At 43.1% G+C, this 27,049-nt stretch overlaps 1 protein-coding gene across 2 annotated transcripts in view; it reads right to left on the bottom strand.

The window, feature by feature from the left end:
* The window catches only part of LOC310768369 (aldehyde oxidase 4-like), a 68,417-nt gene that overhangs the window by 3,993 nt on the left and 37,375 nt on the right, over positions 1-27,049 (bottom strand). Inside the window, exons 21-34 of one of the 2 annotated variants that reach the window (XM_083626382.1) lie at positions 26,908-27,032; positions 25,348-25,481; positions 24,384-24,471; positions 23,836-23,922; positions 21,333-21,524; positions 18,232-18,459; positions 15,850-15,945; positions 15,459-15,587; positions 13,878-13,952; positions 11,872-11,924; positions 11,146-11,260; positions 10,306-10,371; positions 9,302-9,490; positions 8,345-8,512 (exon numbers count right to left, since the gene is read on the bottom strand). In XM_083626382.1, the coding sequence (XP_083482508.1) occupies positions 8,345-8,512; positions 9,302-9,490; positions 10,306-10,371; positions 11,146-11,260; positions 11,872-11,924; positions 13,878-13,952; positions 15,459-15,587; positions 15,850-15,945; positions 18,232-18,459; positions 21,333-21,524; positions 23,836-23,922; positions 24,384-24,471; positions 25,348-25,481; positions 26,908-27,032 (1,745 nt within the window). Of the gene's footprint in view, positions 1-8,344; positions 8,513-9,301; positions 9,491-10,265; positions 10,372-11,145; positions 11,261-11,871; positions 11,925-13,877; positions 13,953-15,458; positions 15,588-15,849; positions 15,946-18,231; positions 18,460-21,332; positions 21,525-23,835; positions 23,923-24,383; positions 24,472-25,347; positions 25,482-26,907; positions 27,033-27,049 lie in introns of those variants that run through there. The other variant, XM_083626383.1, reaches the window with a different exon arrangement.

The raw sequence follows: 27,049 nt of genomic DNA, 5'->3' as shown, positions 1-27,049 counted from the left end.
ATGATTGAAACAAAAATAACATTTTTGGCAATACATTCATCTTTATAGCTGCAATTCGACCCAACAAGGAAAGCTTCAAATCTAACCATATTTCTAAGTCTTTTTTCACTTCTGTCCAACATTTCTCATAGTTATCTTTAAATACGTTTAAGTTCTTAGCAGTCATGTTAACCCCCAAATATTTTACTTTCTTAACTAATGTTAAACCTGTCTCCTTCTGAAACCTCTCTTTCTCAATCGGTGTTAAGTTTTTCTCAATAACTTTAGTTTTTGACTTGTTCAGCTTAAATCCTGCCACATGACCAAATTCTTGAATCAGTTCTAATACTCTTTTCGTACTAGATTCTGGCTCCTGTAATGTCAAAACTAGGTCATCTGCAAAAGCTTTCAATTTATATTGTTTGGCTCCGACCTGAATACCTTTAATCAGACGGTCCCTTCTAATCATGTTTAGCAAAACCTCCAGGACCGAAATAAAAAGCAATGGGGAAATTGGGCAGCCTTGTCGTGTCCCTTTCTCTATCTTGAATTCCTCTGTCACTACATTGTTAACAATTAGTTTAGCCTTCTGTTCTGAGTAAATTGTACTTATACCATTTTCAAACCCTTGACCAACCCCCATCCCCTGAAGATTTTTCTTCATAAAATTCCAAGAAATGTTGTCAAAGGCTTTCTCCGCATCTATTAAAATTAAAACTGCTTTGGTATTAATGTTCACTTGCAACTTCTCCAGAATGTTAATTATGTTCCTCGTGTTGTCAGACAAGTGTCTACCTGGGAGAAAGCCAGCTTGGTCCTTATGTATCTCTTCCACTAATACTTTTTTAAATCTATTAGCCAAAATATCAGCAAATATTTTGTAATCCACATTGAGCAGGGATATGGGGCGGTAGTTCTTAAGTTGTGTCTTTTCAGACTCAGTTTTCGGTATAAGCGTAATATAAGCTTCCTTCCACGACTCTGGCGCTTTTTCCCCCTCCAAAATTTCATTACAGACCTCCTTTAGTGGTTGAATTAACCAGTCTTTCAAGGATCTATAGTATTTTGAGGTTAAACCATCCGGCCCTGGAGATTTACCCAACTGCATATTCTGAATGGCACCTTCTACCTCCTGTTCTGTAATTTTGTGGTTCAACATTATCTTGTTTTCTTGAGAGATTTTCTGTAGTCCATTTGTTTTTAAAAATTGGTCTATATCAAACTCTTTCTGTGGCCCTTGTGTATATAACTGTTTAAAATACCTCTGGAAGCATTTTCTAATTTCCACTGGATTCTGAATGTTCTTTCCTTCCACTTCCAAATTAGTAATAGTATTAAGCTTTTGTCTTTTTTTCATTTGCCAAGCTAGCAATTTTCCACATTTGTTAGCCGATTCAAATGTCCTTTGTCTCATTTGTTTAATTTTCCATTCAATTTCCTGATTCATCATCTTCATATATTGCACTTGATATAACTTTATGCCTCTCAGAATCTCTTGTGATTTTGGTTTCGCTCCTAGTTTCTTCTCGCCCTCTTTTATTTTTTCCAAAATTTTATCTTTTTTCTCATTTTGGGCTCTCTTCTTTATTGTATTCTGTTGAATCCGAAACCCCCTCATAACTGCTTTGCTTGCGTCCCAGATTATTCTTTTTTCAGTAATAGTATTCAAATTTATCTCAAAATAGTCTCTCAAGGTTTTTTGGGCCTTCTTGATAACCTCTTGATCTCTAAACAAGGTGTCATTCATCCTCCATCTGAAGGAGCCGACTGGTGTTAGTTTCATCTCCATTTTCACAGTATTATGGTCAGAGCAAGTTTTTGGGCAAATTTCCACTTTTCGAGTCTTAGGTGCCAGTCCTCTAGTTATCCATATTTGGTCAATTCTTGTCCATGTCATTTTGGCTTCAGAGAAGAATGTTCCCTCTCTTCCTAAGGGGTTCTTAATTCTCCAAATGTCAATCAAATCCATATTGTCAGTCAGTTCAAAGAAACAGATAGGTAGCCGTGTTGGTCTGCCATAGTCAAAACAAAAACAAAATTTTTTTTCCTTCCAGTAGCACCTTAAAGACCAACTAAGTTAGTTCTTGGTATGAGCTTTCGTGTGCATGCACACTTCTTCAGATACACTGAAACAGAAGTTGCCAGATCCTTCTATATAGTGAGAAGGTGGGGAGGGCTATTACTCAGAAGGGTGATGACCTGTTCCTTCAGATCAGCGGCACAGCAATGGGCACCCGCATGGCCCCACAGTATGCCAACATCTTCATGGCAGATTTAGAACAACGTTTCCTAAACTCCTACCCACTCAAACCTCTCTTGTACCTGCGGTACATTGACGATATTTTTATCATCTGGACACATGGTCAACAGACCCTGGACACCTTCCACCAGAAATTCAATGATTTTCACCCCACAATCAACCTAACAATGAATCAATCTATGCAAGAAATACATTTTTTGGACACTACTATAAAAATACAGGATGGACGCATAGACACCACCTTATACCGTAAACCAACTGACCGACAAACATATCTACATGCCTCTAGCTACCATCCCAAACATACCAAACAGTCCATTGTATATAGCCAGGCACTACGTTACAGCCGTATCTGTTCCAATTCTACAGACAGAGACTCTCACCTAAGAGATCTACAGCAAACCTTTTTAGAACTACAATACCCAGCAGATGAAGTTAGACAACAGATCAACAGAGCCAGACAGATACCCAGAGAGAACTTGCTGCAAGACAGACCCAAAAAAGAAAATAACAGAACACCTCTAGTCATCACATACAGCTCCCAAGTTAAAACAGTACAACGCATCATCAGAGATCTACAACCTCTCCTGGACAATGACAGTTCTCTTTCTCAAGCTCTGGGAGGAAGACCTTTCATTGCCTACAGACAGCCACCCAATCTTAAACAACTCCTAACCCACAATAATACTACAACCAGACGTAACACGGACACTGGCACCAGAGCCTGCAATAAACCCAGATGCCAACTTTGCTGCCACATACACCCGGACAACACCATTACTGGCCCCAACAACATCACACACACCATCTCGGGACTATTTAATTGCTCATCGTCTAACACTGTATATGCCATCAAATGCCAACAGTGTCCTTCAGCTCTCTATATTGGACAAACAGGCCAAACCTTACGCCAAAGAATAAACGGACATAAATCGGACATCAAGAATCACAAGACAGAGAAACCAGTAGGAGAACACTTCAATCTCCCAGGACATTCTATACAAGATCTCAAAGTAGCTGTATTACTACAAAGGAATTTCAGAAATAGACTGGAAAGAGAAGCTGCTGAATTGCAACTCATTACCAAACTTAATACCATGGAGAGACCTGGTCTGAACAAAGACATTGGATTCTTATCTCATTATACATGACAAAGCCATTTTTCACCTTCTCACCCCTTGCTTTTTCCTGTAAGACCTATTGCAGTCGTTAAGAGCCGTCAACAGGCTCATCACAGCTATCTGCCAATCACCCATTCCCACCACCCTTCTGAGTAATACCCCTCCCCACCTTCTCACTATATAGAAGGATCTGGCAACTTCTGTTTCAGTGTATCTGAAGAAGTGTGCATGCACACGAAAGCTCATACCAAGAACTAACTTAGTTGGTCTTTAAGGTGCTACTGGAAGGAAAAATTTTTTTGTTTTAGTTCAAAGAAAGTTTTTGGTAGTCTGCCATCGTTAGTTACAACCTGCCTCTGCGACTTGTCCATATTTGTAGATACCACTCCATTCATATCTCCCATCATAATAATGTTGTAGTCCATATAATCTAACAATGTCTCATGCAATTTCTTAAAAAATTCAGATTTCCCCTCATTTGGTGCATAAACTCCTACTATTAAAATTTTTTCTCCTTGTGATTGAATTTCGATTGCCACAAATCTTCCTTGGTCATCTTTAAAAACGAATTTTGGTGATAGGCTCTCTTTTGCATAAATAACAACTCCTCTCTTTTTAGCCTTATCCGATGAAATAAACTCTTGACCCAATCTTTTATTAATCAATACTTTCCTGTGTAGCCTTATCACATGTGTTTCTTGTAAGCAAATTAAGTCCAATTGTTCCTTTTTCAATAAATGAAAAACTTTCCTCCTCTTCTCCGGGGAGTTAAATCCATGAATATTCCAACTTAATAATTGCAGAGACATGGTGTATTTATTCTACTTTCCTCCAACTGCTCCCAGTATTTCCTCTTGTTCTGACAGTGGTATCACTTTTTCTAACTTGTCCAATCCCAAAGATGGTGGTACTATGTCTAGTACTCCTGAATTTAAAGCTCTTAGCTCTTCTACAACTTCTTTTTGCAGGTCTTCTTCGTGTTCTCTCAAGAATTTTTCTTTATCTTCCACTGATCTTATTTTGAACTTTTTCCATTTAAAAGTAAAGGATAGGCCTTGGGGGAATTCCCACCTAAAAATGATTCTATTTCCTCTCAACAGGGCCACCAAATCTCCGTAATTAGACCTAAGGTCCAAAAGATATTTCGGGATGTCCTTGAATATCTCCACTCTTGAATCGTTTATTTCCAGGGTCTTCTGAAAGTGCAGACTCAGTATTTTGTCTCTCTCCTCTTTTGATCGGAGGGTAATCAAACAGTCTCTTGACCTGTTCTTTCTCCCTCCTCTTCCAAGTCTAAAGGCACTTACTATCTTAAAGTCTTGCTTGTCATCCAAGTTCCAAAAGCCTGCAAATTCCTGTGTAAGAAAATCACTTAGGCTATCTTTTTCAAGTTCAAGGACCGCCCTGATCCTCAGATTAGTCTGTTTCTCCCTCAGTTCAATCATGGACAAAAGCGACTGATGGTCCCCAAGCTGTTTGCATATCAGTGTTATTTTTTCCTCTACAGCTGCTGCTTTTTCCCTTGCTTCCTCTGTTGTCTTTCGATTAGAAGTAGATTCTTGCAGCAGTTTTTCAATGGATTCTGTATTGGAGTTCACCTTCTGCCCCAAATTGTTAATGCTAGAAGTGTTCTGATCAATTTTAGTTGTCGCTTCAGTAACCTGTTTACTTAATTTTTCCAATGTTTCATAAATTTTGTTTAATACTGAAGTAAATCCCTCTTCAGAGGCCATTCCTTTTGATCCAGCTTGTACAGGATCTTCCCCCTGTGATACAGGAGGGCCAGAAGCAGATGCTCTACGCTGCTGGGATACTGCACTGGTCTGCTGTAATCTGACCTTACCCGATCTTGTTATTCTTTCATCCATCACACTTTGTCTGAGAATCAAGGTCGGTCCCACGGCCAAAGCTTGCTATTCAGTGGAAATTCCCAAGCTAGTTAAGAGTGGAAAATTCCCCAAGTAGTTGTAACAATTTCAGTGTTCCTCTAGGGGGACACAGTAACAGTCAATGATACTACTGCAATAGAATATCTTTTCCAACTTTTCCAAAGTCCCCCCTCAACAAAATAGGCAACAGTTTCAAGTCCAAAAAAGCCCTTTAACAAGTATCTCCTTTGCAGAGCTAGCTGTCAAAAAGTTACATTGTCCATAAATAGTGCGTCTCTCAGTACAACAGTTCTAACGATCCTGGCAATCCATCCCCAGGGATTAATTGGTGGTCTTTATTCCCTTTTCTCTCCTTGTTGTCTTTTTTTTTTGCAGGCAAATAAATTACTTTCCTCTCTTCCCTCCCCTCTCCTGCAATTCGGGGAAGGAATTCTTTTGCTTTGACGTTCGGATTTAAGACTTTAAACGCATCTCTCCAGGTCTTCGCTTAGAGAGTCTTTGCTTTGATCTGTATACAGAAAGCGGAAGGTGGACTTCCTGTTTACACCTTCCCGCTTCAGTGCCAAATTAGTCCCTTTTTTCCCTTTAATCCCAATCTTTAAAACTTCACCTACTCACGGGTAGTTGTTTGGTAACCGAATTGTCACAGGAAAAAGGTCAGCGCTCTCCGGCAACAGCTGCGCGGCTTCACTCCACGGAAAGAGCAATTGACTCTCAGCACCGCGCCAATCTCCCCGTTACGCTCCGGACCCCCTCGCAGGGTTCCTTCGCAATTTGGGGGGGCGCTGAAGGTGCCCGCCGAGTCCCACGGTCACAGGCTTCACCCGCCTGTGATTTTCGAGAGGGTCCCCGCTTCACCGTAGCGGCAAGACCCGATTTCCGCGGAGCTTCTCCCTCCAGACTAGAGGGAATCCGCCATTGCTGATGGCGCCGCCTCCGGAAGTCTGAAGTTTGTATCTTTTGGAGCAGGACTCTAACTTACAATACTGCTCCCTAGTGCTTTATTTAGCACCTGGGCATCTGGATATTCCAAGGGGGCCACAGGTGAAAAATGTATAAATGGGGGGCCACAGTACGAGGCTAGGAGGCCACAAATAAATAGGGGGCCACAAAGGGAAGTGAGCAATGAAGGGGGGAGGAATCTTTTTTTTTTAAAGTAAAAAAATCCTGATTGACTGGCTATCCACTTGGCCAATCACATGCAGATAAGAGGGCAGCTCACCAGGGCCTAGTGCTCCTTTTTGTCCCGCTTTTTCTTGGAGCAGTCGTGGTTTGTTTCTGGCAGGAGAGGGCGATTGCTGAGGCTCCTGTAGCGCCTCAATCCAGAACTCCCAGGTGAGGTACGGGCGGACGTGAGGTTGCAATGGGTAGGCTTGAGCGAGCCACAGCTACTTGTTGCTACCGCCTGGTCTGGGCCCGGTGGCAGTCTGGACCTGACTCTGTAAGGCGCAGCGTGCAATCCACTCCAGCACCTAGTGGATCAGGGCCTTTGGATGTTGCTGAGGGGCCGGGCTCTGCAAGGCTTGGGGTGAAATCCACTCCAGCGCTGAGCTGAGTGGGGTCATCTGGTGCTGCTGACTTACATCTAGTAAATAACTAGATAACTGATTTCAGTGGGCCTTACTCCCAGGTAAGTGTGTGGGGGACTATGGTGTTCTAGCTAGGCAACCAGGGCTCCTCCGGATGACAAGAACTTTTTGCACCAGGTCAGTGAGGACCACTTGCTTTTTAAAATTCTCCCATATACAGTATACAGAACTCCCTGTGCGCCTTTTGGACCGCATCTAATAGGTTTTTTTCCTCTGCATCAAATAACTGGGCTCAAATAAGTGTTGTTTACTTTTTTATAATACATGGAAGATGGATCTCCCTCGGGAGGTTCTGGACTCTCCTTCCTTGGGGGTTTCTAAGCAGAGGTCGGGTGACCATTTGTCATGGATGCTTTAGCTGAGTTTTCTACATTGCAGGGGGTTGCACTAGAAAGACGACCTTCTGCGTCTTTCATCTCTATGATTACATTATTCTATGTTTTTCTGCTTCAACAATATTTCTTTATGTTCCTATCGTTTTATGTAATTGTATTTTGTATAAATTCTAATAATTATAAATAAAATATGTTCTATTTACATACAAAACATTTAAATAGCTACCTTTTTACTGGTACAACGGGGGCAGGGCATGGGCTAGGATTTTTGTTAGGGGAGCAGGCTTTTGTTAGGTGTTATAGGAAGTCTAAGGTCTCATACATATAAGTCATATGTTCATAAATCTACAAGGCAAACACATACATGTAAACCACGTGTTTGAAATAGTACAGGAGAGCAATCCTGAAGCCATTTTGACTCTCCCAAATTGACCTCAAATATTTCTCTGCAGTGAGGAAGGAAATGGGAAAGCCTCCCCATTGTCTCTTTGCTCAAATCCTGTCTTAAGGGCGTATTTGAGTATGAATAGGGTGAGCCTGTGACCTGGATTCAGGAACTAAGTATTTACCATCACAAAAGAATGCCCAGGCTGCCCAGTTAGAGGAATGGCCATTATCAGGTATCTTGACAAACAGGCATTTTGTTGGAGACCGCTTCCTTCTGTGATGTATGTATGATTTTGGGGGGTGGGTCTCTGGCTACAGGGTGGGCAACTTCAAAAGTCTATATAAGGGCTTGCGCACCATTGTTCTGGGTCTCTCCTGCCTCCTGCATGTGGTAGTGAGCACCCTGTTGCAACAGTTAATAAAGATCAGGCTTACTAGTTGCCTTGCTTCTCAATATTCTCTGGTTGGCCTCTGTTATCTTCTCCTACTGATAGACAACCTACTTAAGGACTCTATACGGGCTCTTAGATACCCCATAAGGGAAAGGGAGCAGATTTTTACTGTATTGATTTTTACTTATTTGGGGGGCAGCTGCCCCCCTGGCTATGCCCACTAGACTAGATGGTCCTCCAGCCATTTTATCCTAGGTTCTCTGCTCTGCTGAGTCATACTGGGCCCCTCAGTTCTCTACCTCAGTTTTCTGTGTCTTGCGGATGCCAACAGGAAGAAAGCACAAAATGAATGAAATAGAAGGTGGTGGTGGTGTTTTTAAGGAAGTATTTACCATCTCTGTAAAGTCATCAACACAGGCCATGCGAATCCTTTCTATGTTCAGTGGACTGTCCATTGTGAAAACACGGTGCAATCCTCTTTCCTTCCGGGCGGCAGCCACTGCATCCCGTATAGCAAAAAACACAGAGCATGCTTGGAATACTCCAGCTTCACCTACACCCTGTAGGAAGATGAAGACAACCAACGATGGAACACAAAGATAAGGGAAGATCCATAAAGTTTAGACCAGGGGTCAGCAAACTTTTTCAGCAGGGGGCCAGTCCACCGTCCCTCAGACCACGTGGTGGGCCAGACTATATTTTGAAAAAAAATAATGAACAAATTCCTATGCCCCACAAATAACCCAAAGATGCATTTTAAATAAAAGGACACATTCTACTCATGTAAAAGCACACTGATTCCCGGACCGTTCGCCGGCCAGATTGAGAAAGTGATTGGGCCACATCCGGTCCACGGGCCTTAGGTTGCCAACCCTGGTTTAGACGATATTTTTCCCCAATCACCAGTTGATAGTTAGTCACCTTGTTCTGGATGGGCATGCAAGCTCCTGTCTCACAAATGGTTGCAAGGTGTCACCACCACACCTCAGCTAAAACTCAATTTAAAAACTTTTAAATAAATTGTTCTGCATAATCCCATTAAAATTAAGAGTGGTTGTGCAAGTCTGAGTTTGGCAGATTGCAGACAATGTGTCCAGACTCGCAAAGCATCCACCTAAGATATTTGGGCATTAGCTGGAATGGGGAAACATAAGAGGCTAAACTAGCAATAAAATACCAGAAAATGGCTTTAAAAGCCTGCCTTTGTTTCTAGAGATAACCATCTCTAGAGCATCTGCTTTGAGATGAATGCTTTAACTTAGCCTCCTGGAGATTCATTGTAATAGTAACTAATCTGTACCAAACACCCTCTTATGTATTATCTACCACCACAGTTTTAATTTGTTTACCTTGGAGGAGTAGATTGCAATTGGGTTTCTTGAGTTTGGCAAGAGGTAGATTCTAAACTGTTCTGGGACATCACAGACAGCAGGAATTTTATATGTGTCTGGACCCAGCGTGTACTGCTGTCCTTCTGGGGAGAAGTATATTTCTTCCATCGTATAAAGTCCAAGTCCCTGCATAAAGCCGCCTTCAATCTGACAGAATAAAAATGCATAAATTCTGATTTTCATTTTAAATAGATTGCGATTTGCTCAAAGTATTTACTCTTTTCCCCGTGCAGCCACGAGGGCTGGGAATTTGCTCTGACACTCCTCTGTGTTCAGTTCTGCAGCTCCAGACATGCTGATTGCTAAACCCCTTAATAAAAATGTAATAAAAATGAATTGGGGAATGGTTGGGGTGGGGAAAGGTACTGCCTGTTTTCAAGGAAGTTGTCGCACTTTCATTCTGCAGGGTGGATATACTGTGCGATCATTGAAAGAGGAAGTCCCTTTTAGTATTATAGGACTGCTTCAGTGGCAGCAAAAACAAGTATACGTGTCAGCTATAAAGCTGGTGTAAATTTATTCATAAAGTACTGTATAATGTAGGCAGATCACTTGGTAATGGAGAAATGGCTACTGAATGATAGTTCCAATATGAAAGACATTTCATTTATACCCTTTGCTGTGGTGCCCTTTCAAGTCCCCTCTCTGCATATTACTTTTCCTTGAATCAGATGCACTATGCACAGGGGAGTACCAAATCAGCACACTTTGCAGAAGGACTGCCCACCAAACTTATTCATGAAAGGCTGCTTCCTTGGCCAGCAAGCAGCAAGGCTTCCTACCCATCCATTAGATGCAGGTGGAAAATTGCACTTTTGGCACTGGATCAAGGCTTACAGGAAGAAGCACTCCAAGAATAAAATGCAACAGGGCATTTATTTATTTTTTTACCATTCAGAAAGGCCCCGATCTATTTGCTTACAGCTAGTATAAAGTGTAAGTTCAAAGCTCTTGGTACATGCCTGTCCTATGTCAACAGCTGGATTGATGCTGAAGCAGGCATCCATGACAATGTCTGTTCGGATGTTCTGTTGGACAAATAAGCTGTTGTCACCACATTATCTTTTTATAAAGCCTTAATAAAAAGTAGAATACAAAGGACACCCAACTTGAAAGTACAATAACCATGAACACAATATCAGTGGCCTCAAAATGGAATTTCTAGCACATGAGAACATTTCTGATGCCTTGAGCCCTGACTCGCCCTTTTGAACTTATGCTTGCAGAAGTCCCTGAATATGAGCACCAGATGATTCCCCCCACTGACCAAAACAAGGAAGAGGGATGGAAACCAGAAACCTGGCATTTTGATGTTGACGTTCGGCCTCTCTCTTGCATTTGGAAAACTTGGGGTTTACTGTTGTGTCCCAGATAGTCCAGGGTTCCAACAAAGGAAGAATCCTATTCCAAGAATTATCTTGTAAGGAGAGGCCATACTCTAGTGCAGCCAATTGAGTTATGTCCTCCTCCCAAAAACATGGCTGTGATGACAGTGCCTGGTTCCAGATAGTTTGTAATACTACCAAGGAACAAGTAAGAGTATTCTAGCTGTTGCAGTATATGGGCATCTTAAGCACAACCCAGCTGTCCATTCCAACAGCAATTGAAGTTTTCCATCTCCAGTGGCTGGCTGTTTATTCCTTTTTGATACACAGTCATATTGGCTACTTTTCAAAACTTCCAGTGGCACAATGTTCCCTCAGTTAAAGAGCAGTTCATATCCAAACAGAGAGCAAAGGAGCCCCATCAAACCACCCAGTGGCCTATGAATTGCCAAAGAGGAGGTAGTGCTCATTTTTTACCTTATGATCACCTGTCAGGCAGTCAATCTCAACCTCTGAACAAGAAGTACCAAAAACGTAATATGGAAATGCGTGGCCTTCTCCTGTCTTCCAGTCCATATTGGTGACATATCCTCTGATGGGTGGAGGGGAAGGAAAGAGTCATTTAGATGTTAGATTTCAGTTTTACTACAGCATGCTCAACAGAAATCATGTAAAGAAAGGCCAAATTACTTGAATGCTCTGTATTTTGCCAGCACAGGGTGGGAAGCAGAAAAAGAAACTGGCTGTGAGATGGACTACCCAATGACAGAATGGGTATTTTCCTGTTGAACCCTATCTGATTATGGCAATTGACACTGGTCCACACCCCAATTCCGGAATCCTGGGGTTTCTTTGATGCCATCTAACCAGTGCTATTTTTCTAGAAAAAGAGGTGCTGGAACTCTCCATGAACGCCTTCATTGTTCTCTTATAATGGCAATGGCGGCCACCTGAAAGGTGCCAGAACTAAGTTCCTGCGGGTTCTGGCTGAAGAAAGCCTTACATCTAACACTGGCTCCTCCGACATAAGATGTGGTCTCCTGGAAAACAGTACAACCCCTTGTTGTAACATATACAGTAAGTATAGTTGGCATCAAATGCACCATCCAAAGCTTGAGACTTAACTTTAAACTATCCAACCCCAATCAGTCTTAGTGGTACTCCAAAAGACAGCAGTTTAGGAAATGACGATAGATGCCTTACTTGAAGTAGCCTGTAGCTGAGAGGTTGATGCTTTCCTCATAAGCTTCCGTAATCTGCAAGAGGAATATCTTTAAATCAGATTTCAGAAATAAATGTGTATACAGCAAAATAACAAGGAACATTCAGAATGAACTTTCTATCTCTGCACAACACAGGCAGGATTTATTATTTGCCTTCCAGAGCTACATCTGCCTGCACTGAGGCTTCCTATGCTATCCCTTCAGCCCCACAGAACTAAAAACATTCTAAGCATTGCAGCAAAAGGTGGGTTGTCTCTTTTTCCTTTGCTGACTGACAGCTTGCAACCAGCTGCCTGCATGGGTCCTACAGTCCAGACCAGTTTGGATGATCTTGTTTCAGCTTTTCAGGCAGAGATATTATTGTATGAATGTGGCCAGTGTTACACTGATGGGTAGGAAAGCCCATCACAGGCTGAAGTCCCTCTGTGTTTAAAATGGAGACAGCTGAGGTTACTTGTCCATTACGGGTGCAAGATCTTTTATTTTATTTTATTTATATCCTAGGTAAAGGTAAAGGGACCTCTGACCATTAGGTCCAGTCGTGACCGACTCTAGGGTTGCGGCGCTCATCTCGCTTTATTGGCCGAGGGAGCTGGCGTATGGCTTCCGGGTCATGTGGCCAGCATGACTAAGCCGCTTCTAGCAAACCAGAGCAGCGCACGGAAACGCCGTTTACATTCCCGCTGGAGCAGTACCTATTTATCTACTTGCACTTTGACGTGCTTTCAAACTGCTAGGTTGGCAGGAGCAGGGACCGAGCAACGGGAGCTCACCCCGTTGCGGGGAATCGAACTGCCAACCTTCTGATCAGCAAGTCCTAGGCTCTGTGGTTTAATCCACAGCACCACCCGCGTCCCTGATTTATATCCTACCTTGCTCCAAATACAAGACCCCAGGCAGCTCACAACACGAATTAAAGCAGCTATGACCAAAACACAACACTCAATGAATTTTTAAAAATAAATAAATGAGGCACCCTATTAAAACTCTTAAACACGGAAAACCATTTAAAAACACAATGGCGAAAATGAGAAGGAAAAGCCTTATGAGGACTACTCTTGTTTTTTAAACTAGAAGAATCATCCAATTTAAAGTAAGGATATCTGAATTAATAAGGCATAACAAATCAGAATGAAGTACAGTAATCCTGGGCATGCAGTTTTACTGAAGCTAGTAAGAAGTGCCTTACAAGATCAGACGTAGGTTTGCCAAATCCTACATTCTTTGCATTAAGGGACGCAGGTGGCGCTGTGGTCTAAACTACTGAGTCTCTTTGGCTTGCTGATCGCAAAGTCGGCAGTTCAAATCCGCGCAACGGGGTGAGCTCCCATTGCTCTGTCCCAGCTGCTGCCAACCTAGCAGTTCGAAAGCACACCAGTGCAAGTAGATAAATAGGTATCACTGCGGCAGGAAGGTAAACGACATTTCCGTGCACTCTGGTTTCCCTCAAGGTGTCCCATTGCGCCAGAAGCGGTTTAGTCATGCTGGCCACATGACCTGGAAAGCTGTGGACAAACGCAGGCTCCCTTAGCCTGAAGCAAGGTAGTAGCCTTCGACTGGACTTAACCGTCCAGGGATCCTTTACCTTTATTTTTACCTTACATTCTTTGCAAATATTCCATTAACAAAACAGGTGTTAAATAGTCCTGCAGAAATGGGCTAGAGATCTACTGATAGACTGTGAACTGCCCTGTGATTTTGACATCTCTCCAAAAATACTGTGTATGTTTTACATTGAATCTGGAACCAGTGCAAGATCTGAGATTGGACAACATGCTTAGATTTAATTTTGGTCTAGCTTAATCAGTTGCATTTTAGGTGAAAGTTTTGTTCCTCTTCAGATCTGGTAAGCTGCAGTGCAGCAGGAGACCTGGTTGGGGAAGGCTTGTTATTTAGATTCGTAGCAAATGGAAAAAGGATAGTTTTTTCTGAGTACGCGATGCAAGTTGTGTCATAATTCAGTTTTAAGATATAGATGGTGTTTACCCAATCTTCCCATTTCCCCTGAGGGTTTTTCTTCATTATTGATTCTAGCCGCTTCCGGAGAATTTGGCAGGCATTCTGTGAAGTAGGGTGGCAAAGAAAGGTAAGACAAATTAGTCAACAATAATGAAACCCAAGTTTCACTTTAAAAAAAAATATTTTCAGCATTGTACTCTAGGATTGGCACTTTTTTCTGGCCTTAAACTTCTTTATAACATGGATAAATTAAATAAGCAAAGTTTCCTCAGCACAGGAGAGCAATTTGTCAAAAACAATTTTTAGTGCCATTGTTTATTTTTATTCATTTGTTTAAAAGATTTTGACAAATGCTTCTCTGGGTGGATACTGAAATCAGAATACATTTTCAAATGCAAAATCAAAGAAATACAAATTTCACTGCCAGGAGCAATAACCACAGATTGGAGTATTATAGCCCAGCATAAAATAACCACTCTGAAAATAATGTGCAATGAGAATTCTAAAAGAATAACTGTAGAGTATTGCAACAGATTACAAAATAATCTGTTAGGGTGGAAGTTAGGGTGGAATTCATGAAGGAAAGTACAGCTAAGACTGATCTTGAGAGTTGCATTTGTCCTTAAATATGATAAACAAAAAAGAATGGATATTAAGAAACTGCTTTATACCAAGTCTGGTAGTTGGTTCCTTCAAGTTCAGTATTTTTACCTGCCCACACCTGATATCAGGTGGATGTGGCTAAACAGCCTAAGGGCCAAATGGGGAGGTCTGCAAGCCTCATTAAGGCCTGCAAGCTAAGGAACCTGGACCACCAAGCCCTCTAGAACACTATGGTCCTTCCTAGTAAGGATATAAGTGAGTACAGGCGTAAGTCTGAACTCTCTAACAGCTAGAAAACGAGGCCACATTTCAAATAAAGTTTGTAATGTTTAAATCCCACTGAAGCCAATTCTCCAATTTCAGTGGGGTTTTTTTATAGTGCAACCAATACACGTCTGGTCAGATGCAAGCCCTGCTGAGTTCACTAGATCTTATTTCTAGGTAAGTGGGCACAGAATGACAGGAGGACCTCTAGTGTGTATTTTTTAAGACTACAACTCCCATCACTTCTGACCACTGGCTACGGTGGCTGGGACTGATGGGAGTTGGAGTCCAAAGAACCTCTGAACTGCTGCAGGTTCCTCACCTCTAAGCTACAACCTTAACAGCATCCAACACTGGCATCTGTTTACGCTGGGAAAATTCAGTTTAGAAAACCAAAACAAAGCCGTATTCTTAAGTGATCCAGTTTACAGGCCTTGAGTTATCATTGTAGTACACACCATACATTCAAAGCGCATGCAATGCACATCTTCTTCCCAAAGTATTCTGGGAATTATAGCATATTAGGGAATTGTAGCTCTGTGAGAGAGTAAACTACAGTTTCCAATATTCTTTGGGGGGAGTTATGCTTTTTTCAAATGTATAGTGTTTATGCAGCCACAGTGTGCCAGAAGAAGAGAACATACACAGAAATATTTTGAACAAACCATAACAATATCAAAATATCAAACGCACCCTGAACAACAGAGAACTTAAAACAATAGCCACAGATAAGTATCTAACCTGGACTGCTTTCCCATTGACCTCAGTGCCAACTGATCCTGCGGTGACCACTGCATTAGGTATTGTTACTGAAGTTGTTTCATAAGGATGTATGTAAGACAATGGTATCTTCAATTCGTGGCTGGCAACCTTTTAGTTTAGAAAACAAAGATATTGACCAGGGGTTAACAGCCTAACTTCAAACCAACAGGGGAAAATAACATTTATAGTTAGAGTTAGACACATACAGGAGCAAAACTTGTTAGAAAATTAGTTATCTAGCTCAGAAAGTATAAACATTGAAACTTTTCTCTATTTTTAAAAACACAGATGTAAACTGGATCATATACAATTAACTAGCAAAGGAGTGAGTAGCTTTGTTTGTATGTAGGTGTTTGATATTTCGTACTACCTGTAACATCTTGGTGTATAATCCTTGTCCCATTTCTACTCCACCATGGGACACCAGCACAGACCCATCCAGATAGATGTGGACCAGAGCTATAGCCTACAGAAAAATAACAAACTGATTATCCATCAAATCAAATCCTACTATGATTTGATACAGAAAAACATTTCAGGAGCAAAGAAGATACCATATTTTTCGCTCTATAAGACGCACCAGACCACAAGACGCACCTAGTTTTTGGAGGAGGAAAACAAGAAAAAAAAAATTCTGAATCTCAGAAGCAGCAGCAAGAGGGATCGCTGTGCAGTGAAGCAGCAATCCCTCTTGCTGTTCTGGCTTCTGGGATAGCTGCACAGCCTGCATTCGCTCCATAAGACGCACACACATTCCCCCTTACTTTTTAGGAGGGAAAAAGTGAGTCCTATAGAGCAGAAAATACGGTATATCCCACAGTGGCAGAGAAAAGGACACGTTGATAACAGAGTAGAGTGCTTGAGCACAGGTCCCAGGTTCAGTCACTTGATGATAATTTGGGGTACTAGCAGGGGTAGGAAATAACTCAGATGGAAAGCAGTTGCCAGTGATGGTACTGACTAGATAAGATTTTGGTCTGGTATCTTAGGAGCCTTCTTGAAGCCTAGCAACAGGATAAAGAGAGCTGTTCCTTATAACAACATTCTTCAGCTTTGAGTCCCTGGATGTTGGACTACAATTCCGAGCCAGCTTAGTCAACAATCAAGGATGATGAGCGCACTGAGAAATCTGTCATGTCTCTATTTCGTTCAGGTGAATAGTAAATTTCCAATTCTTTTTAATGGCTGCACATTGCACCCTTGATCACATCCTTTATAGATGGGACACAAATCAAAAAGCTGAAACAATTCCCATCTCTGAACTATTGGGGGGGGGGAATTGCCCCTGTGCTATTGTTAAAGCTATGTCTCACCCATGTTTAAAATGAATAGAAATACTCCAAATAAATAGATACTGTTATGAGTTGGGGGGGGGCAGATCCTCTTAAATTCTTAGATGTTGCAATTTAGCTAATATTTGGAATATTAAGGGAAGATGCCAGCGCAATGTAGAAATACAGGCTATACTTGTTTTCCTGTTCAGGAGATGAGCTGATAGAGGTGCCATTAAGAAAGGAAGCGGAGCAGAGTGTTGTTGTTTAGTCGTTTAGTCGTGTCCGACTCTTTGTGACCCCATGGACCAGAGCATGCCAGGCACTCCTGTCTTCCACTGCCTCCCACAGTTTGGTCAAACTCATGCTGGTAGCTTCGAGAACACTGTCCAACCATCTCGTCCTCTGCCGTCCCCTTCTCCTTGTGCCCTCAGTCTTTCGCAACATCAGGGTCTTTTCCAGGGAGTCTTCTCTTCTCTTCTCTCTGTCCTTCCAGTGAGCACTCAGGGCTGATTTCCTTCAGAATGGATAGATTTGATCTTCTTGCAGTCCATGGGACTCTCAAGAGTCTCCTTCAGCACCTTAATTCAAAAGCATAAATTCTTTGGCGATCAGCCTTCTTAATGGTCCAGCTCTCACTTCCATACATCACTACTGGGAAAACCATAGCTTTAACTATACGGACCTTTGTCGGCAAGGTGATGTCTCTGCTTTTTAAGATGCTGTCTTAAAGAGCAGAGTACTGGGACATTAAGAGTGATTGACAATGCAAATACTGTCCCCTGTCCCCCCATTCACCACTCTGAGTAGTGGACAGAAGAGTTGGGAGGGGAGGGTTGCCCGGGTTGCAGGGGCATAATGTCACCACATATAAAAAAAGGTGTCCTTTTTGCATGAAGCTTGGGCTGCGTTTTTTAGCAAGGGTTTTGGGGAAGAAGCGTGGGGCCAGATGTCATGCGGGCTGGTAGAGGAGACAATGAGGTGGCATTTGGGCTGCCTTTGAATCCAGTGCTGTGCCCTCTTGAGATGTGATGCTCAGAACCCTCTCTTCATTCAGACTCAGGTTTGAATATGTATAAATAAACCATATTTCTTAAAGACACTACAGTCTCCGCTGTGCCTTGATTTTCCAATGGAAACACAAACCCTGCCAAGACCCCTGGAATCATGCATTGTACGGCAGAGATTGGGGTGGCCTGAACAATACACTGGGGGAGTGGGGCGATGACCCACAGCTAGACAAGTTGGCAAGAGATCTGTGAATGGGTGTTCCACAATTTAATGGAAAGTGCAGATCTAGGAAGAGATGGACATTTGAATTGGGAATGTGGCACCAGAGGAGAGAAGGCTTAACCCTTTCCCCCTGTGCCATTGTGCCCACACAAATTCCTGTTTGCCCTGTATGTTTCTAACAACTTTGACTGTTGTTACTCTGCTTTACTTTGTAGATGGATAGATTTCTGGAGTATCAAAAAGCTTGCCTGGTGATAATATGTGGTATTAAATCCAACCGAAAACAGCATAGGAATTATCTCAATCCCTTTCTTCTTCCAGTAGTTTTGCTTGTTAAATTCTTCTGCTGCTTTTCTCCTGTTGTAGTAATCAGACTTCTTCAGGCACTCTTTCCAACATGCGACAAGATTTGTAGCATCAACCTCTTCTTTGTAGGGAGTCTCAGATACTCCTTTGTACATGTTCATCCACCGGACCTTTAAAGGAGACATGCACGACACTGTTAATTTATTCCAAGTTCTTGTAAGCCAAAACATTATACGTTAATTACAAAAGCTGTTGTTTTCCTGATAAAGAGGTTTTGTATTAAAAAAGTGTTGATTCCATAACTACTAGGCAACAGAAACACCCCGTCACTGCATGCTGCAGTTACTTACACACAGAAGCCGTGTCCCAAAATCAAAATGATGGCAATCCTACTCCTGGGCTGAAACAACTCATCCACACTTGTCCCACTGCTTTTATCTGATGAGACAGCATCTTCCAACACACCAGAGAATAGTAAGATAGCCTGGGAGGCATGGGACAGGCCAGGAAGTACAGACTGTTTTTTTCTCCAACACTTTGCTGTTTCTTCCCCGTAGCAACTGCTACTTGAGCCATCTGAAACACTTGGCCCTAATGCATGGGTAGGCAAACTAAGGCCCGGGGGCCAAATCCGGCCCAATTGCCTTCTAAATCTGGCCTGCGGATGGCCTGGGAAACAGCATGTTTTTACACGAGTAGAATGTGTGCTTTTATTTAAAATGCATCTCTGGGTTATTTGTGGGGCATAGGAATTCGTTCATTTTTTCCCTTCAAAATATAATCCGGCCCCCCACAAGGTCTGAGGGACAGTGAACTGGCCCCCTGCTGAAAAAGTTTGCTGACCCCTGGTAATGGAAGGACAGGCCCTGAAAATGTTATAGCAGGCAAACAACAGCATCAGGACTTTCAAAAACAAAAGCATAGCTTTCAAGTCTGGATTTTTAATGAGGAATTAGCACACCCAATTTTAATGGGTCTTTCTAACAAAACAGCCTGCAACCAGCGCTTAGTGAGCTCCCTTATAGAACCCAGCAGGGAGAAAGATGTGGACAAGACTAGAATTAGTTGGCTTTGCCTCTATCTACTGTTTCTGCCCTACCAGTTCCAAGGAGAACAAGGCACCACTGAAGCTTAAAGCTTCTGCATTCACAATATCCAGACAGTAGCCTGTAAGAGAGGCTTGTGTACCCTCAGTCTGCTTAACCAGCCCCCAATCTCAGAGTATAATGTCTATGTTTTAAATGGCAAGATGTCTCTGTGTTATGTACTGAGTTGAATAGGATCCAAAATGCAGCAGTCTGATTGGTCCTAGAACAATAGGATTCAGAATGCAGCAGTCTGATTGGTCCTAGAACAATGCAGCAGTATGATTGGTCTGCAGGAGCCACCCAATCTGGCTCCAGATGGAAGTGAATCCACAACCTGATTGGCCTACAGGAGAATTCCACAATTAGCCAATCACGTGCAGCCCATTGTGTAAATAATGTATATAAAGCAGTTACTGTGGGGGAACTTCCATTCCTCCTCACCACTATGAGCTGAATAAAGAGCATGAAATCCACTCTTGACTCTGAGTATATTTCACACTGGCAATTTCAGAACCTTTCAGCACGTAACATGTGCCCCCAAAAGGCAAGTAAGTACTCCAAAATCAAGTAAGGATTGCTCTCAAAGTTAGCAGAAGTAGGATAATTTGGAGTGAAATCTACCAGCATTGCCTTACAAGTCTGCACTTGAAGTAACTATGAAGAATATTGTGTTGCAGAAGGAATAGAACAATATTTGCTGCTTCAGTAATGGTCTTTGCCATCCCTTTGTTCCCCAAAGTGAATCGCACCCAAACTACCACAGTCCTGAGAAAGTTACCGCATTTACTCGAGTTGAATGCCCCATCAAATCTAATGAGCACCTCAGTTTTCAGAATCTTGAAACCAAGAAACGTATTTGCTGGCTAATGTAAATGTGCCATTGAATCTAATGCACACCTTAATTTTCGCAATGTAATTTGCCTAAAAAAGGTGCACATTAGATTCGAGTAAATACGGTAGTTGACTTCAGTAAAGGATAGAGTCAGAAAGATCTGGAGTGTTTAAGGGGGAGCGGATGGTTTAATTCTGATATGGCATATATAGGACTTGAATGCCTGCAAACCATAGTTTTACCACATGAGGGAGTGCTTGTATAATCTTTAAACATAGACAATTTTAGTTTCTTCTAATAAACATCCCAGGTAACTTCCAGATGACTTGCTTATTGAGCTTTCATCATTATTTGTTTGCACAAAGTTTTCAGCAAGGTTATATGATGCTGGCTGATTATTGAGCATTCGTTCTGATTTGCTTGCAGGGAAGTTATATGATATCGCATCAAGCAATTGTTTCCACGGCAATTTCCCATCCAGGAACTGAGGTTCTGCCTCCTCCCCTAACAAAAATCCTGGCTATGCCCATGTTGAGTAGCTTTTTTTGTTTGTTTGTTCACAAAACACAAATCCACTTTAATCCCATAACCTGAATTTGCCAGTATGTGACTGAATCCCACCCACAAAACAGGAACAGTCTGGGAAAGTCCCTGATTAGAATAAATTTATCCCCAAAGAAGGAACAGAAACCATCCAAATACTGAATCAGGTGTGACCTGAAGCTTATTTTCAGTCTTGGCTGATATTTGTCAGGAGTTTGGGGGTTATGGCCAGGGACAATTGGAGGCGGTGGCGGGGGGGGGCAGGGGGGAGGCAGAAGATCCAGCTGGCTTGGTACTCAATCTCAAAGGGGGCCTAAAATTTAGACACTTGTTAATTTTTTGACATTTCATAAGCCAACTGAAAAGAAGCTGTGGTGGTAGTGGCCTTAAGGGGCATTTAGAGGGAAGAATCTGTTGGCACAGTAAGGGTTAAGCCCCCCTCCTTTCTGCCAATACCCTCCTGCAAGTGGAGATTCACAATTATTATTATTTTTGCAAATGCAGGATTTGGAACATAGATTTGCCATGATAACGTGGTATTGTACGCAAATCACATTCCTCTGATCGTTCGTTGGTTTACCTGGTCATGTGGCATGCCAAGATGATCTGCCACAGCTGCCACCCACGTTTCTGCAGTAAGGGCTGTCTGTGGGAATCCAAATCCTCGAAAAGCAGTGTTCGATGGCAAGTTAGTCTTACAGGCCCATCCACGGCTTCGGAAGTTGGGGATATCGTATGCGTTGCAACTCTTCAGCACAACGTAGTCTATTACCTAATGCATGGGGATAGATAACAAACCTGTTAATCATGAGTACTACGTCTTATGGAGCTGAATGTGGCAAACAACTGAATTGTGTGTATGCCTGGATGCATGTACACTCATATTTCTTTATCTACAGAGCAATCCAAGGGCTTGTCTACACTGGAGTAGAATGTACACATGCCATTAATGTATGGGTGTCCACATAAATATCCTCTGCACCCCAGTATTGTTTCCCTACTTTAAATGTGGGTGGCCCCCCCCAATCCTGGCCATTTCCCAACCTTCCAAGGATTGAATAAACCCACATTTAAAGAAGGAAAGGTTGGGAGAACGCTGGGATGGGGAGGACATCATGTGGATACCCCTTTATTAATGTAGGCTAAACAAGCAGGTGCAAATTCACATTTTTCATTCCAGTGTGAACACAAGCCCCAAGACTAAAGACTCACCCTCACATCTACTGTATTTGGGTCAGTGTGGACAAGCCCCTGGAGATGAACGTCTGAACTATCCCATGGTCTAACTGGTTCTATTGACTCTAAGGCAGGGTGGGGAACATGTGGCTGCCCTTATGTTGTTGTCCCTGGATGAACAAAGGACAAATCAATGGCCAGGGAAGATGGGGAGTTGTAATCCAGCAACAGCTGGAGGGCCCCAGGAAAGGATGGAGGAGAATTTTGTTTGGTCCGCATTTTAGGCAAACTGACCAAATTTGCAATTCCTGGCCACAGAGTACAACATAATTATCCTTTGGATTTTGCACTTCTCTGGATTTTGCTATAAAGCAATTGGCTCAAAATGCATAAACAAATGCTCTGTACCTGACATTGAAAAGACAGCAAAATGGGCAGCAGGCAAGACTCTCTGAGGAGGGCATTCCATAAGTGCGCACCAGCACCAAAATTGGAATTTACTTCTCAGTAAATATGCATGGGGACGCGGGTGGCACTGTAGGTTAAACCACAGAGCCTAGGACTTGCAGATCAGAAGGTCGGCGGTTCGAATCCCCGTGACGGGGTGAGCTCCCGTTGCTCGGTCCCTGCTCCTGCTAACCTAGCAGTTCAAAAGCACAGTGCAAGTAGATAAATAGGTACTGCTCCAGCGGGAAGGTAAACGGCGTTTCCGTGCACTGCTCTGCTTCGCCAGAAGCGCCTTTGTCATGCTGGCCACATGACCCGGAAGCTGTATGCCGGCTCCCTCGGCTAATAAAGCGAGATGAGCGCCGCAACCCCAGAGTCCGGCATGACTGGACCTAATGGTCAGGGGTCCCTTTACCTTTTAAATATGCATGAGACCAGGCTATAAGTCTTGTAATCAGGGTTACTTGACTTTGTACTTAGGAAATCTATATGCCATGCTGTCAGAGAGCCACATTCAAAGCACCTGTAGATGGCACTTCATTCTTTGAGGAGACATTCTCTCCAGCTACTAGGTAAAGCTACCCAAGCTGGCTTCAAACGTTGCTGTTTTTGAAACCTAGTACACCACCTAAATTGTTAATGTAAAAGCTGCCTAGCTTCTCCGTGTTCCTGTTTCCCACTCATCAAGAAACCTGTGTGTTTCTCCTAAGGATGAAGAAAGATCTGGGTAATCAGCTGGATTTCATATTCTAAAGGGGGGGGGGCTCAGTCATCATATATTTATCCTTCCATGCATCCTTAATGCATTCCGAAACTTCCAAAGAATCTCTAAAAGAGCCTCAGTTGAATGGCTCCTCTCGCCCCTCACATTCCGCCTTATACTTGTAACTGAGGCTGTGTACAGAGGCATCTCTAGGCTCCTTTACACCCTTGGCACAGAGCTGTATCAGTGCTCCCCATCCTTTGCAACCTTGGCATGGAGATGCATCAGCACTTCTGAAGCCGAGAGAGAGCATGGACCAAAATGTTTCAAATTTGATTGATATCCCGTACAGTGGTACCTCTGGATGCGAACGGGATCCGTTCCGGAGCCCCGTTCGCATCCTGAAGCGAATGCAACCCGCGTCCACGCATACCACAATTCGCCGCTTCCGCGCATGCATGTGACGTCATTTTGAGTGTCTGCACATGCAGCGAAACCTGGAAGTAACACACTCTGTTACTTCCAGGTCGCCACGGAGCGCAACCCGAAAATGTTCATCCCGAAACATATTTAACCCAAGGTATGACTGTATTGTAAATGAGGGCTGTGACTGTGAGAGAAAGACTTGCTTAAGGCTGCCTAGTAACTTCATGTCAGAAATGAGATCCAAACTCTGAAATCCCATCATGCGTGTAGAACCCCTTTCTCATTCCATTTTCCACTTGCGAATTCAACGGGCTGCCACGGAAAAACTTACCAGTTCTGATTCATCAGGTGTACACCCGCCATTTACGTAGAACAAAAGATCAACAGCTTTGATTTTGCCATCATTCATGAATCCCACCTAAAAATTCAATAGCGTATTGTAGTAGTTAAGACACATCAGACTCATGCTTCATTCTGTGAACAGTGTGAATTTATCTTGGAAACCACTGGTGTTTCTTTTAACTTACTAGATTTCCTTGGAAAGGATAAATCTAAAAAGATGCTTGATGCCTGCCACCTATCCTGTACAGCCCAACACACATACTTCCCTTTTGACCATACCATGCACCCCCCGACTTCTGCAAGATATTAGTGCCTTGTCTGGGGTCGATATTACTGTTACTCATTTTGCAATGAAGGGAAAGCCAAAAGTGTTTTAATAAACAAACAAATACTTTTGGGTCAAAATAATCCTCTTGGGGAAGAGTAGGGAGAGATACCTCAAGGACTTAGCCCAGTGGATGTGCAAAATCTAGTTCAAAGCATGGGGAAGTTTTGCATGTCACTGAAACAGAGCTTGTAAAAATCAGTATTACTTACTTTATATTGCCCCCAAAGAGGATGTCGACCTCCAGGTATTAGCATGTCATCATCTCGCTCCATGATAAAACGGACCGGGCGGCCAGTTCTAAGCCAAACAACAAAGGCTTAGGTTACCTTCAAGGTAAGCTGTTAGCAGAACCAATAGCTACACAGACATCCTGTTTGTCTGCTCTTATTGATCTGTTTACAGTCAGGTTATAAGACAATAAGCACTCGTGCTGATTTGCTTGCTCGGTGTTTATTCATCTTCCTGTTAAGCATCCATCCATTCTACACTTTTCAGTGCATAAGTTGCACCAGGGCAAGAGGGTGCTTTAATCTGCTTTTATTGTACAAACCTAATTTCTAGTATGTACCACGTGGGTGGCGCTGTGGTCTAAACCACAGAGTCTAGGGCTTGCCAATCAGTTGATCGGCGGTTCGAATCCCCGCAATGGGGTGAGCTCCCGTTGCTCGGTCCCTGCTCCTGCCAACCTAGCAGTTCGAAAGCACGTCAAGGTGCAAGTAGATAAATAGGTACCACTCCGGCAGGAAGGTAACCGGCGTTTCTGTGCGCTGCTCTGGTTCGCCAGAAGAAGCTTAGTCATGCTAGCCACATGGCCTGGAAGCTGAATGCCGGCTCCCTTGGCCAATAAAGCGAGATGAGCGCTGCAACCCCAAAGTCGTCCACAACTGGACCTAATGGTCAGGGGTCCCTTTACATTTACCTTTAATTTCTAGTATGTCCTTGAATCTCTCCTGCAAAATACTGACCCCTGGAGGCAAACAATAAGTAGATGCTGACTGGTGCTTTTGAGTTATAAAACATGCACGCCCTGTCATAAGCTGTGTGGGCATTGCCTTTCCTTTTTGGAAAACACAGAATGTCTATAAAATTCTATTGTAAGAGGTTTTGTATATAAAGAAGGCACTTGTCGTTTTAGTTGCTTTCAGTAAAATCACAGACAACTGCAACACTTACTTGTGTGCAGCAACTGCTGCAGCTGCGGCGAAAAATGAAGGTTTTGTACTCTTTCCCCCAAAAGCTCCGCCAACTCGCCTTGTGTGGGTCATGATCCTGTTGGCTTGAACATTTAATGCTGAAGCCACTGTTTGCTGCAAAACAAACAAAATAAAAGCATTTTCAGGTTGTAAAAAAGCCTAGTATTTCCCTAGATCATTAATAGCATGTTTACTCCAGATGTACATACAGTGGTACCTCTGGTTACGTACTTAATTCATTCCGGAGGTCTGTTCTTAACCTGAAACTGTTCTTAACCTGAAGCACCACTTTAGCTAATGGGGCCTCCCGCTGCTGCTGTGCCGCCAGAGCCCGATTTCTGTTCTTATCCTGAAGCAAAGTTCTTAACCCGATGTACTATTTCTGGGTTAGTGGAGTCTGTAACCTGAAGTGTATGTAACCTGAGGTACCACTGTATTTAATTTCATCTCCTTGCATTTCCTGTACATACCACAGAGCCTAGGGCTTGCCGATCAGAAGGTCGGCGGTTTGAATCCCTGTGACGGGATGAGCTCCCGTTGCTCGAACCCTGCTCCTGCCAACCTAGCAGTTCAAAAGCACGTAGTGCAAATAGATAAATAGGTACCACTCCAGCGGGAAGGTAAATGGCATTTCCATGTGCTGCTCTGGTTTGCCAGAAGTGGCTCAGTCATGCTGGCCGCATGACCCTTAACCATTAAAGCAAGATGAGCGCTGCAACCCCAGAGTCGTCCGCGACTGGACCTAACGGTCAGGGGTCCCTTTACCTACCTTTTGTCAGCCCAATCTTTTAACTGAAAACACTGCACAATTTCCAGTATATTCTGGATAAAACATGCCCCCCCAAAAAAGTCTGGCTGGTAGGGAAACGCTGAGATGGCTTTGTGCAGGAGACAGATTCTGCTACAACAAATTAGGAGAAAAAGAACCACCACAGTCATACCTCGGGAAAAATACGCTTCAGGATAAGTATTTTCGGGTTGCGCTCCGCGGTGACCCGGAAGTAATGGAGCGCATTACTTCCGGGTTTCATGGCTCGCGCACGTGCAGACAGTCAAAATGATGTCACGCGCATGCGCAGAAGCGGCGAAACACGACCCGTGCACGCGCAGATGCGCAGTTGCGTCTTACGTTCTGTTCAGGATGCGAACGGGGCTCCGGAACGGATCCCATTCGCATCCCGAGGTACCACTGTACTGCCAAACAGCAGCATGTCTATGAAGAATGGATACACATGCTGAAAGACAGAAATTCAGCATGTGTGTATATGTATTTTTGTGTGTAGAAATAAAAGATGACAGCTCCCAAAGGAACACTGACCCTGGGCGAGTGCCCAGAATCCCCAGAATCTTGCAGAGAGTGGGGGTGGCACCTAACTTTTGTAACAATACAAATGCTGTTGTTTTTAATTACAGACATCAGCAACTGATTACATCCAGTTTAAGACTCTTTTGTGCCAGTGGGGTCCATCTCGTGTGTACTGTTGAAACAGTTGTGGAGTTTCCCCACGCCGCTAGCAGTCAAAGACTTGAGTTGCCTCACCTGGACTTTTGAACCATATTGGGTAGACGTATATATATCCATTTCCTTATCCTCTTTTCTTGGAACGACAAACACACTGTCTGTTTCCAGGTAAAAATGCTCTTGCCCTCCGACGTGGATCTCGCCTGTTAAAAAACAATTG

The sequence above is a fragment of the Podarcis filfolensis genome (assembly GCF_964270895.1).
Source record: "Podarcis filfolensis genome assembly, chromosome: 1".
Taxonomy (NCBI): domain Eukaryota; kingdom Metazoa; phylum Chordata; class Lepidosauria; order Squamata; family Lacertidae; genus Podarcis; species Podarcis filfolensis.
The sequence above is the reverse complement of the archived record's forward strand: the minus strand, read 5'-3'. Positions and strand labels throughout refer to the sequence as shown.